At 36.9% G+C, this 13,175-nt stretch overlaps 1 protein-coding gene across 6 annotated transcripts in view; it reads left to right on the forward strand.

Moving 5' to 3' along the window:
* Positions 1-13,175, forward strand: part of UBN2 (ubinuclein 2) — an 87,592-nt gene that overhangs the window by 39,257 nt on the left and 35,160 nt on the right. For 5 of the 6 annotated variants that reach the window (XR_012380364.1, XM_073899265.1, XM_025854799.2 and 2 more), the window contains exons 8-13: positions 3,907-4,036; positions 6,701-6,819; positions 7,544-7,657; positions 8,233-8,376; positions 9,105-9,155; positions 11,316-11,358. Coding sequence is in view for 5 of the 6 variants with exons in the window: in XM_073899265.1 (XP_073755366.1) it covers positions 3,907-4,036; positions 6,701-6,819; positions 7,544-7,657; positions 8,233-8,376; positions 9,105-9,155; positions 11,316-11,358 (601 nt within the window). In the remaining variant the exon portion in view is untranslated. The remainder of the gene's footprint in view (positions 1-3,906; positions 4,037-6,700; positions 6,820-7,543; positions 7,658-8,232; positions 8,377-9,104; positions 9,156-11,315; positions 11,359-13,175) is intronic. The other variant, XM_073899264.1, reaches the window with a different exon arrangement.

Raw genomic sequence — 13,175 nt, forward strand, 5'->3', positions numbered from 1 at the left:
TTATTTATTTATTTATTTATTTATTTATTTATTTATTTATTTATTTATTTAAAGTAGGCTCCATGCCCAATGTGAGGATTGGACTCATGGCTCCTCCAACTGAGCCAGCCAGGTACCCCCCCCCCCCCCCCCCAACAGACTTCCCTTAAGCCTCCCTGTGTCTATCTTAAATCTTCTAGTTCTGATGGAGCCCATTTTTTTTTTTATTTCACAAAGTGTGCCTCCAGTTCTATAAAACCGTACTGTTCAGAGTTTAATGTTTTCCATTTTAATCACTTATTTATGCCCCTGGCCTCTGTTTCTACTTTCCCTAAACAAACATCCCTTGTTTCTCTGGACTGAGTCGATCTTCTAAGGGCACATGGTATGTAATTATTTTGGATAGTAAATTCCGATGAAATTATCCAGGTGTATTGGCTCTGCCTCACCACTGCTTCCTTACACTGGGCAGAAAGAGGGTGAGTTTGTTGGAATAGGAAACCTTTCTCTTTTTGCTTAATTGATTTTGACTTGGATCAGCAGATATACAACTTGCCAGCTTGATCTCTTCCCCTATTTCCTCCTTTACCCCAAGCATACATTGCTAACAAAATCTTGATGTGATCCTAAGCCAGCCTGAGTTGTGTTCAACAGTTGCTCTAAAGTTGTTTAGGGACAGGAGGGATTTACATCCCTCTTGTGTGTTATCAATCAGCACATCAACAGGCTTTTGAATTCTTGCTATAAAGTAAGAACTATTTTGGATTTTGTGTTTGGGTTACTGCTCCCTAAGTCTTTCTTCAGTTACTGGCTTTCAGTGGTTCTGTTATGTGGACAGTATTGGTAAGATATTTGGAATACTTGAGGAAGAATTCAGGAAATTAAGTAGATTCCAGAATTCACTTGGAGTTAGTCAGCTTTTCTTTTACTAGTGTTTTCAAAATGATTGAATGAGATATATATTCTGGGTTTTTATTAAGATTTTATGTATTTATTTGCGAGACAGGGCATGAGTGGGGGGGAGGGGCAAAGGGAGAGGGAGAAGCAGACTCCCCACTGAGCAGGGAGCCCGACTTGGGGCTCTAGCCCAGGATCCCGAGATCATGACTTGTGCTGAAGGCAGACAATCAACTGAGCCACCCAGAGGCCCCTATATTCTGTTTTGTTTTTTTTTTTTAAGATTTTATTTATTTATTTGACAGAGAGAGAGACAGCAAGAGAGGGAACACAAGCAGGGGGAGTGGGAGAGGGAGAAACAGGTTTCCCATGGAGCGGGGAGCCGGACGCGGGGCTTGATCCCTGGGCTGAAGGCAGATGTTTCATGACTGAGCCACCCAGGCACCCCTCCCCCCAATATTCTGTGTTTTAAGAAGAGGGAGAAGGGTGCCTGGGTAGCTCAGTTGGTAGAGCATGTGACTCTTGATCTCGGGGTCATGAGTTCAAGCCCCACATTGGGTGTAGAGCTTAACTTTAAAAAAATAAATATAAAAAGAGGGAGTTGATGGGATATGAAAATAAGTCATATATCAACTATGGGGAAATGACTTTCTAAAATTCTGTGTGAAAATACAGGTAAGACTAAGTATTCCTGAGCCAGAAGAATCCTGTTTATAAAGTTGACCATTGCTTCAGCTAGGGATTCCTATGTTGCATTTCTTGGAGGCTTCCTCAGAGGCAAATGAGAGCCCTTGTAAAGATAGGGATATAGGGGCACCTGGGTGGCTCAGTAGTTGGGCAGTCTGCCTTCAGCTCAGGTCGTGATCCCGCATCGGGCTCCCTGGTTGGTGGGAAGCCTGCTTCTCCCTCTCCCACTCCCCCTGCTTGTGTTCCTGCTCTCGCTATCTCTCTCTGTCAAATAAATAAATAAAAATCTTAAAAAATATATATATAGGGATATAATAGTGGGTTTCAAGCTTATTTATTCACAAAATCCAGTGTTTGTCCTCTAATGCATTATCAGCAGATGGTCCCACTATATTTTTATCCATTTAGAACCTGTAGTGATCGCATGTTCATAATTTATTATCAAAGGTTTGAGACCCATCCATCATAACTTTCATGCATGGATATCTGCTTTGCAGATAGACTTCACTTAAAGAAGCAAAAAAACCTGGTGGATAGAAGGAGGCAGGCTCAGGGAAAGTTTGTTTGCTTTAGGGGAAACTATTTCTCTGAAATGTGAAATAACTGAAATTCAAACTTTTCATTACCATGTGTTTTAGGTACTTCTTTAGATCTTAGAAGATTGGAATTCTTAGTGAGAAAAAAAAAATGTGTGAGGGATGGGTGCTTAAATTATACTGTTCTCAGGTCGGAATTTGTTTATGTTTGTGATAGACCGATACAATCCGTAACCTTTAGGGTTAAAATGTTTCTCTGATTTTTACCTAGTATTGGCTTAGGAGCAGGGAGTCAGCTCTTTGTGCTTTTGAGTTTCCCCGCTCTTTGGAAACCACTGATTTTTATACGTATGTCACTGAGTCACTCTGTTCTTACTTCTCTTACGACTTGGAGTTTCTGTTTTGTTTTGTTTTTTTTAAGATTTTATTTATTTGAGAGAGAAAATGAGAGATAGAGAGCACGAGAGGGAAGAGGGTCAGAGGGAGAAGCAGACTCCCTGCTGAGCAGGGAGCCCGATGTGGGACTTGATCCCGGGACTCCAGGATCATGACCTGAGCCGAAGGCAGTCACTTAACCAGCTGAGCCACCCAGGCGCCCTTGGAGTTTCTGTTTTATTTTCAGCCTCAACTAATCTTTAATAATGGGGTAAGCCTAGAAAGCCCCCTGCCCAGAGTCTAGACTTTTAATTAAGATCCACACATAATGTTATTTAACCAAATGTTTATACAAAGAACTCATGACAGTATTAATTGTTTCCCATATGATCCTCTGCATTTGACCTTCTGGTTCTTAGGGATTCTAAGGATTTTTCCATTTGTATATGTGTTTGACTTCTCTAATACCAAGAATTTTTATTGCCAGTGCTAAGAGCATAGTTTTCCATATTTCGTTGTTTCTGAAATTACAGTGTATCTTGTAAGTGATGGACATATTTGATATGGGAGGGCTTCTTTTCTTCCCCAAAAGCTGTTAATTGAATCTTTGGATTCATCTTCTATTTGTGAAAATTATTCATTAAATCTATCTGCCCCTTCTTCTGTAATAGAATGTGATGATTTGGACATAGTTTGTTGCCAAGAGCCCCAGTTTGGTCTTGGCCTTCAAATTAACATCTGTTCCTATCTTTCTACAGTAGCACTTGCCAGATACAGCGTCTTCCATCTTGGAAGAAACCTCAATTATTTATTAGTAGACTTGTCTGGCTGAGAATATGGCGGCTGTTAAAACTCTTTTCCTTTTTTTTTTTTTTAATAACTATTAAGTTAAATACCCATTTAACAACTTATTTTTGGTCTAAAAAAACTAATTTACAAACGGAAACAGGAACTGAAGAATTGGAATAAATTGAACAGACTATTAAATATCTAGTTTGTGCAATGCAGGCACAATAAGGGAGACAAAGATGGATGAAAAACAGTCTGTATCTGTAGCCAGAAGGGCTTCACCTCTTCCAAATCTGCAATTTTTTCAAACACCTCTAAGGAAAAAATATTCTAAATTCATCGAAACTGTGTAACTCTCTAGCTTAGCAATTGCAGTGGGGGAGAGAGGATATGAATATCTCTTTGAGGAAATGAGCTTTTAGTAGAGTTCCTGTGTTTTACCCAAAAATGTAGACTTTGCCCCTGTTCTTCAAAAAATTATTCACCAGTTTATTTATGGTTATCTGTATTTTCTCCTTGAAAAATACTGTCTAGGATATCATGCAAAGATAAAACGAAAGAAGAGTCACTGCCTTTGCCTCCTTGCTTGTATTGGTACCTGAAAGAAATTCTGTACTATTTATTTGTTGTTGTTCTTGTTCAGCATTGAGTTACAGCTACAGGAACTAGGCCCTGGCATTCGTAGTGGTGTCTACTCCCATCTTGAAGCTTTTGTGCCATGTAATAAAGAAACACTGGTAAAACGTCTAAAGAAGTTACATCTCAACGTCCAGGTAAGACAAGGAATAATCCTATTTGTATCTGAGGTTTTATGGCCTATAAAGAAACTGGTTTCTGTTTGGGGCTTTTGCATATTAGTTGCTTTATAGTATTATTGTATGTATTGAATAACTATAGGAGTTATCAAAGGCACATTGGATCGCTTGAAAAAACTTACTTTTCTACAATTGATAAATCTAGATGAGAATGTTTTCTAAGGCATAGATTCTTGGACTGGTAAATTAACTTCAGTTCCACAGCTGACACAACTTTGCCGTCAACAAATATCTGACAGATTTATAACTCAGTTTTTTTTGTTACTGAAATGGGTCTATGCAGATATGTTCACACCCACATTATACAAACCAGTGGAAAGAATCACAGGGTTTACATGTAAACTTAGAGATTTTTTGGTGCAATCATCCATGTTTTGCTAGATTCTCCTCCCCTACCACCCCATAAGTAATTGTCCAAGTTTGAATGCTTCCTGTGGTCAGAAATATATTTCATTGTAATAGCAGAAAATTCTTCCATGCACTGAGACAAATTCAGGTGCTTTCCATCAGGTGCTTTCCACCCCATTGGTCCTAATTCTCCCTTTGAGTCCATTCATAAATCTAATCATTTGTCACCTTCACAGCTTTCATGTTTTTGAAAGCTTGTATTATGTCCCCTTCTTCACTTCGTGTAAAATGGTTTTTAGTACCTTCACTGTCCTGATTACTCTTCCCCTTTTGATTTATTTGATTATCTATTTTTAAAATATTTATAACTTGCAAGTAATGGAAAAGAACTTAGTTTAAGACAAAAAACATTTTTTTCTGTCAATAAAGGTATTTCATGGAATTAAGGGAACTAATAATTTGGATTAACTCCTGTTTCTCTCTACCCATCTCCCCGTGTCTCATTTTTATCCGTTTATGTGCATCTGAAAATGAGATTACTGTATTCTCAAGGTTTTATGTCACAGAAAAGCCACACCCACAGACTGACTCAGTCCTCTCATCCCAACCAAAATTTTTCTGGCCAGAGGTTGGGAGTCACATAGCGCAGCATGGCTGTCCAAGGCCTCCCATGGCTCTAATAGGGGAATGAATGTGGTGCCGTGGACTGCTAGTGATGTGATCTGAGAGACATAGAATTATTTATTGTAAGTATTATACAACTGTTAATAAAATAGTTCTGACTCTTGGTCTTGGCTCATTTCATGATCTCTCAGGGTTGTGAGATTGAGCCCTTTGTGAGGCTCTGAGCTCGGCATGGAATCTGCTGAGGATTCTCTCTCTCCCTTTCCCTCTGCCCCTCCCCAACTCACTGCATGCATGGATGCACCTGCTCTCTCTCTCTCTTTAAAAAAAAAAAAAAAATTATTTTGAATTGGGAATTCTTTGTCAGTTTAAAGCAGAGAAATAAATGACATTACTTGAGGTCACAGATTTTGTGTCTGTGCCTGGCTCCTTCAGACATTGACAGTTGGAACTTATTGCCATACATTCACATGACAGAAATGGGTACCAGTAAAAAAGGATCTAGAGGCAGGAGAGCAACTTTTTATACATGATAAGATATTTTCTAAGGAACATTTCAGATTTGATGTTTGGAGTTATTTAATATCCCTTTTGGCTGTAGAAGAAGACATTTGTCTTAGCCCTTGCTTTTCTTTATCTGGTTTTATCATGTGTACTTTTAATCCCTAAATATTATATTGTTTGATTTTGCGTATTTTTGAGCTTCATATAAATGGAATCGTACTGTCTCCATACTTTTCTTCTGCAGCTTGCTGTTTTACACTGAACATTACGTACCTCAGATTTATCTATGTCTTTACATGTGGTGAACTCCATTTTTAGAGTACATTTGCTGTACAGTGTGTATGGTGTTCCATGCTATAAATATATTCCAATTCATTCATTTTACTGTTAATGGATATTTGGGTTGTTCCCAGAAAGATAGTCTCAGCTACGTAATTACAAAGCGATCACCTAGGAACCATGATACTGGATGTTCACATTTCTTTTAATGGAATTTTTATAGCAGACACTGTCATATGTGCAATAATATTAATTGGTATGTATGAAAATAGCAAGAGTCTTCCAGTTTCCTCTTTCTCTTTGGCCTTAACCTCGCGTTTTTGCTTGCAGCGTAAGTCACAATTAGTAACAATAAATGACAGAACAGGATGTCAACATCCTGTTGGTAGTCACCCAGACCAAATCCTATGTTCCAATGTTGCAAAGCAATATCTCCTCTTATGGTACTGGTTCCCCACCATAATGGGTATCAACCAGCCGTAGTCTGCACAATGTTTTTATTTAATCTTAAAGTGTCCATATAATTTATTGGCCGGGACATTTTTAAGAATGTAAAGGAATAGATTGTGTGTCAACTAAACTCAAAAAAACTTTTTAAGAAAAAAATGTAAGGAACACTATTAATTATGCTGGGGTAACAAGCAAAATCTGGGATTCTCATTGATTGCCTGCGAAGTATGGTCATCCTAATTTTATATCCAGTATGCATTACGAAAAGTCAGTGTGGTAGAAGTAGTGTCCGCATTTAAATATGTTTTCATTAAAAAAATATGTTTACATTTCAAATCCATAATCAGTGTCTTTTGTGGATCTGCTTTAATTTTTGTAAATGTGTTTTAAAAAACTTCTAGTATATTTTTTCCTCAGGATGATCGTTTAAGAGAACCTCTGCAAAAACTGAAACTGGCTGTTAGCAACGTGATGCCTGAACAGCTATTTAAATACCAGGAGGACTGCCAAGCTCGTAGTCAAGCTAAGTGTGCCAAGTATGTACCTCTTCTCTTTGGACCGGCTTTTGCATTTGAGAAATATTTTTAGCTCTTAAGGATTGGTCTTGTGTAGATGTTCTCACCAAGTAGAAATCCACATATACCACTGAAATGGTATAATTGAGTATTTTCTAAATGACACAACACTCCCTATTCAGTTGCTTTGGTGTCAGAAGCAAAAGGTCTCTTGATTCAGTGTGTGGGTGTGATCCTAGCAAGAGCTGTGGTACTGGTCAGACATTTCACATGTCAGCCATTGTGACCGACTGAAGTTGGACACAAATATTTTCTGAACCGAAAGGTAAGTATTCATGGCCTTATGTTACAGTTTGACGATCTTATTTACCAAACCACTTTATAATGCATTTCAAAGTATTATGTATAAAAATAGATTCCCCATTTACTTTCCCTTTTGAGTTAACATTCAGTTAAGCATTTTAACAGGTGTCTCTGGAGCATATCATAGGCACTGCTGGGTTAAAACTCTGCTCCATGGGGCGCCTGGGTGGCTCAGTCGGTTGAGTGCCTTCGGCTCGGGTCGTGATCCCAGGGTCCTGGGATCGAGTCCTACATCGGGCTCTTTGCTCGGCGGGAAGCCTGCTTCTCCCTCTGCTGCCTCTCCCCCTGCTTGTGCTCTCTGTCTCGCTCTCTGACAAATAAGTAAATGAAACCTTTAAAAAATAAATAGAACTCTGCTTCATAAAATCTTTTTCATTTTTAGGTTACAAACAGATGAAGAACGAGAAAAAAATGGATCCGAGGAAGATGATGAGGAGAAACCAGGGAAACGTGTCATAGGACCAAGAAAGAAATTCCATTGGAATGACACCATCAGGTAAAATTGAACCAAAGCCTTCACTTTTAACCAAATAGATAATGCAGAACTAAGGTTTCTAATAAAAAGAATATATAGTAAATGGAAGAGTAGATTGGAAGCAACCAAAGATTAGTGTGTAGGAAAAATTCAAAGGAAGATTGATTTGATCCTGTTATTCTTAGAGTGCTCTCACTTTTATTTTCATATACTACTTTTTATAAGCTAATCTTCTAATAAGTCATACTGGTTTCAGAAGGTGAAGTACTCCATATACTTTTGTAATCAGTCATCTTTTTTACCAGTATTTCTGTACCCCAAGTGGAGGGTTTGGCTGCAGGACTATCCCTTTCAATCTTTGGTGCCTAGATGAAAGGTATCAAAGGAAATTGTTCCATACTGGGGATTTGGCTGTAGTGCAGTGAGTGATGTATGTTGGAAAGTATTTATCTTCGTGTCATCTTCTGAATTCTTGAGATAATATTCTTTATTATTGCTGTCAGATTTATGTGCTTTTAAAAAAATCTGTTTCAAGCTTAATTTTCCACAATTTGCAGTCAGATTTATATATAAATATATATTTTTAATCTGTTTAGAACTTTGTTATGTAACCTTGTTGAGATCAAATTGGGATGCTATGAGTTAGAGCCAAATAAAAGCCAGTCCGCTGAGGATTATCTTAAATCCTTTATGGAGACAGAGGTGAAACCATTGTGGCCTAAGGGCTGGATGCAGGCAAGGTAAGAAATATGACATCCTAGATTTTACTTTACTTTCTTATTATTGCTCTTATTAAAGATACATGTATATATACACATACACACATGTGACATTCATTTTGCTAAGAACCTAGTCATCTCAGATGATCTCTGCCTTGAAAACTTCAAGCACTTAAAAGACAAAACAATTAGTCACATGGACATGGAGATACAGAGATACACGTAAAGGGTGATTTTTTTTGCCAACCACTTTTTCTTTTTTGCACCTGAATTTGCTAATAGAGAAATGGGAGGAGGAGAAGATGGTTATGAACTTTGTTGGGGGGGAACTTCACCTGGGTATCATGAAGATAAGGAACTGAATACAAAATGAAGAGTGTAGAAAAAGAGATCCCAACCTTAGGTTCTGTTGAAAATAATAGTCAATGTAGAGTGGTATCTCAAAAATTAAGAGTAGCCCAATTTAAAATTTAAAGAGTTAAGAATGTTAAAATTAATAGACTTGACTATCTCTGTCATCTTAAAGCGTTCCATCTTAAATCAAAAAAAATCTGTTGATCTGTTAAAAGATTTAAATAAATGTTCTATAAAACTCCCCATATTAGATTATTGAATTTACTCTGTGCCATTATAACTTTCATTTGATAAATGAACAAGTAATAGACTGTTGAAAACCATGTAACTAAAACGAGAAAGTGGCTATCATTATCTGTTACACAAAAATGATCATGTCTTTTTAACTTTTGCAGAATGCTTTTTAAGGAAAGCCGGAGTGTACATAATCATCTTACTTCTGCTCCGTGAGTAAAACAGACTCCAGATTTCTTCATTTTTGCTCACCTTATGTGCTTTAGTAAACAAGCGCTATTTATTAAATGCTAGTTGAGATAGTACTTAAACATACATTTAAACAATCTCCCATTTTACTACTGCTTTTTTTAAAAAAATCATTTTTAGGGGCATCTGGGTGGCTCAGTCGGTTAAGCATCTACCTTCAGCTCAGGTCATGATCTCGGGGTCCTGGGATCGAGCCCCGAGTCGGGCTCCCTGCTCAAGGGGGAACCTGCTTCTCTCTCTACCTCTGCCTCTCCCCCAGCCTGTGCCCTCTCTCTTACTCTCTCTCTCAAATAAATAAAATAAAATCTTTAAAAAAATCATTTTTACTGTTTCTATAGACCTAAGAACACATTTATCTATTAAACAGTTCTCAGGCTAGTCTCCAAAAACCTGAATGTGTGCTGGCCTGAGATTTGGTAGTTAGGAGCCATGTAAACAGGAAAGCTGTGATTGTTTCCTTTGTTCCTGGGCCTTCCTCCCTCTAGTTCTTTGGTGTCCTTTTTCTTTCCCTTTTAATGACCATTAAGTAGCTAACCTATAGTGTTGTGCATTCCAAGATGGTTTCGGATACATACCTACCCTGCCTTGCCTTGCAAAGTGTTTTATTCCACAAAATTAACTTATTCTTCATTTCTTTCCCTTCTTTTTAAAATTGGATATTTCCTTAGTGATGTGATTACTAAAGAAAGGTCTTTTAACCTGATAGGAAGTAGTAAAAAGCTGGGGGTTTTGTGGTTATATTTTTGGGTGAATACTGGTTGACTTCAAGAATTTTATTTTTACCCACAACTCAGGGCTATTTCTCTGTAGCTTAGAAGTGTAGTAATAGTTAATAAAATATTAAATTAGCAAGTTACTGAGAATTTATGGATCACTGTAATTCAATATTCTAAGAGGTCTGGTTAACAATGGGTAACCTTACAAAATTCTGTCTCTTTATACAATTATAATGGAAATTTTTACAACTGTTAGGAAGGACACTTTGTTAGCATACTGTTAGAGTTGTATTGAGTTTCAGGTTGTGGTTTTCAGTTTTTGCTATTGTTTGTTGCTGGCGGTTTAGTTATCCTGGGGCAGGGGATACATAGGTATTGTTATCAATAATATTTCTCGCCTTTAATTTCCCCATAGTTATAAAATCACATGTGTTACAATTCAGGTATAAGTAATTCCTTCAAACCTAAAGCAGATGTTTACAGAGATCCTCTTCCCCAGTTTTTTTTTTTAGTAGCTTATCACTATGACTAACTTGTGTTTTGTGTCAGAAAGTGGAAATCTGTGGGATACGTGGGCCCGGACACCTTTTGCCCCAATGGTCTTATCAAAAAAACTCTAAAAATTACTGTTGCCTTAATGAAGTCGTAGATTGACAATTTTAATCAAGATATTTGTTAATTTAATGGATGACATTTCAACTTAGTGAAGTAGGAATACTCAGTGTGAGGTATTTTAGCTTGTTAATCCTTTAATTACTCAACAGACATGGAGTACTTTCTCTTATTATGGAACCCGTAAGATTTTCTTTAAACTTTTTCACACTGGTTCCCAAAGGTTTCAAGGTTCCATTGTATTTTTCTTGCCTTTTTTTCCCCGTCATTTTGACATTTTTTACTTGAATTTTTATATTAAAATAATTTTCTCTAAAAAACAGATTTGTTTTGTTTTTAAAATGATATCTCATTTACAACATCTTGACAGTGGTTCTCCTCAAATTACGGTTTAATTTGAGCTGAAAGTTTCTTCAGGCTCTGTTTTCCTATAAATAATTATAAATTCTTACCAGTTCTTTGAAGTGAGTCTCCTTAGGCAGCTTTGTTACCCTATCTTGAGGTTTTTGTTTTTTTTTTTAATTTTGAGTATTTACATTTAATTTTTAAAAAACCTTTATCTACCATTGATATTTTACTAATGGTTTGGCCTTTTTTCCAGTTGATTGAAATTGGAGGAAATGTTACTGTATATTCACATATAAACTGAGCACTTATATATAGTTCCTTCCTTCATAGAGTTTTCCAGATAGCATAAGAAGTTACTTACCCATGTAATGACAGTATTATGTTGTAATTTTCTAATGGTGACCCAACAGCTACTGAAATGGCATCCTTTTTTATCTTTTGTCTTAGGGCAAAGAAAAAGGTGATTCCTGCACCTAAGCCCAAAGTGAAGGTAAGTATTGAACCAAATCTTTAATTAGTCATAATTGGGGAATGCTGAAATACATTCTTCTTTTTTTTTTTTTTTTTAAGATTTTATTTATTTATTTGAGAGAGAGAGAGAGTTAGCAAGAGCAGAAACACAAGTGGGGGAGTGGGAGAAAGGGAAGCAGGCTTCCCGCTGAGCAGGGAGCCCGATGCGGGGCTCGATCCCAGGACCCTGGGACCATGACCTGAGCCGAAGGCAGACGCTCAACGACTGAGCCACCCAGGCGCCCCTGAAATACATTCTTAAGATGCAAAGGATATATGTATTTGGCATAGGTGGATAGGTACTGTACTTTTAAGAAGGGTGTTTTTAAATTTTGTAAAAATCCTAGAACCATTGTATTTCAGAGAATTAAATTGTAAGATTTAACCTAATAAAAGTTAGAAGCATTCTATAAACTATAACAAATATCCTTTAAAAGCATAGTTGAGACTGCAAATATATAATAGAAATCCCCAAGGCCCAAAACAAAGAAGAAACTGCCAGAGTGTTAATTTGCCTTAACCAAAGGCAACTTTGGTTGCCTTTAGACGCATTTGCTGATTTTCATCCAACACTTTATGGTTTATTTTTAAATTTCTTCTCAGACCACAGCAGATAGGGGTATCTTCGCCTTATATAGGTTAGGAATTAGACTGAAACTCTGTGTAAACATGGGACTTTCAAAGGGTAACATGTTTAGTAAAAGAAAGGACTAGAAAAGAAACCCACTCACTGGCAGAAAGATTAAGAAACTTGGGTGTCTTGGCCTGAGTTCTAGATTAGGGGAAGGAAATCCTTCCTGAGAATTTTCCCTGGTTTAGGAGTTTAATTTACACTGCCTACAAGACCTGGGAAGTCCTCAAGCTTTGAAAATAACTTAAAGGGATATTAGGTTAGTTATTAACCCAAGGCAAATGGCAAATCAAATTCTCTCTGGGAAAATGCAGTTTCATCCTAGGCCCAAAGCCTTACCACATATATACCATGTCAAACATGAGCTTAAAATGTGAAAACACAGAATACATAAGGAAGTAAGTTACTATGAGTGAGAGTCAGCAGAAACATCCAACAGAATTAGATCCCTGAGAAGGGCAAGTGATGGATTTATTGGGTTTAGAACATAAAGGAATTTAACTTGTTTAATATGTAAAGAAGGAGAAGAAGGGATAAAAAAATACCAAAATAGACAAAGCAGAGTTGAAAAAGAATCACGTATAACCTATAGAAGTGAAAATTGTGATCATTTGAAAGTAAAATTGTAAAGAAAGCCCACACCCTTTAGGTTTTAGACTTTCCCCATAGTCTTCATCTCTTTGAATAAATGAGTGTCTTGGCTTATGAGGTTATGGCCAGAAGGTCAATATTTGTTACTTTGTGGCCTTCTTAACTTTTAGTATTAGAGGCTATTTGAATACGGAGTGAATAGTCGTCTTTTTCTTACCTACCTCATTTGTCTTCTAATCCAAATACTATTGAACCAGTATTTCATCACATCTGTTGAGTTCATGCTTTGCTTTGACACTGTATTTTTAAACTCCTAATACTCCCCATAAAGTGTTGGTTGAATTTTGATACATCTATTCAAACATGATTATCAGAATTCTAATAATGACAAGGATGGTATAGGGGAATTGCATATTTTGTTTGTGTCTTTGTGATTAAATTACTGTTTCCTTTTCCCCAAATGGAAAAACTATATTGCTGATTTGTGTTTTTCCTACCCTACCACCCCTCAAATACCTATTTTAGTTAAAAAGGTAATCTAAGGAAGTACAGTAGAAAATGCAAATACAAAAAAG

This window comes from Callorhinus ursinus, unplaced genomic scaffold, assembly GCF_003265705.2.
Source record: "Callorhinus ursinus isolate GAN/ISIS: 27379988/994484 unplaced genomic scaffold, GSC_fseal_2.0 scaffold12, whole genome shotgun sequence".
Taxonomy (NCBI): Eukaryota; Metazoa; Chordata; class Mammalia; order Carnivora; family Otariidae; genus Callorhinus; species Callorhinus ursinus.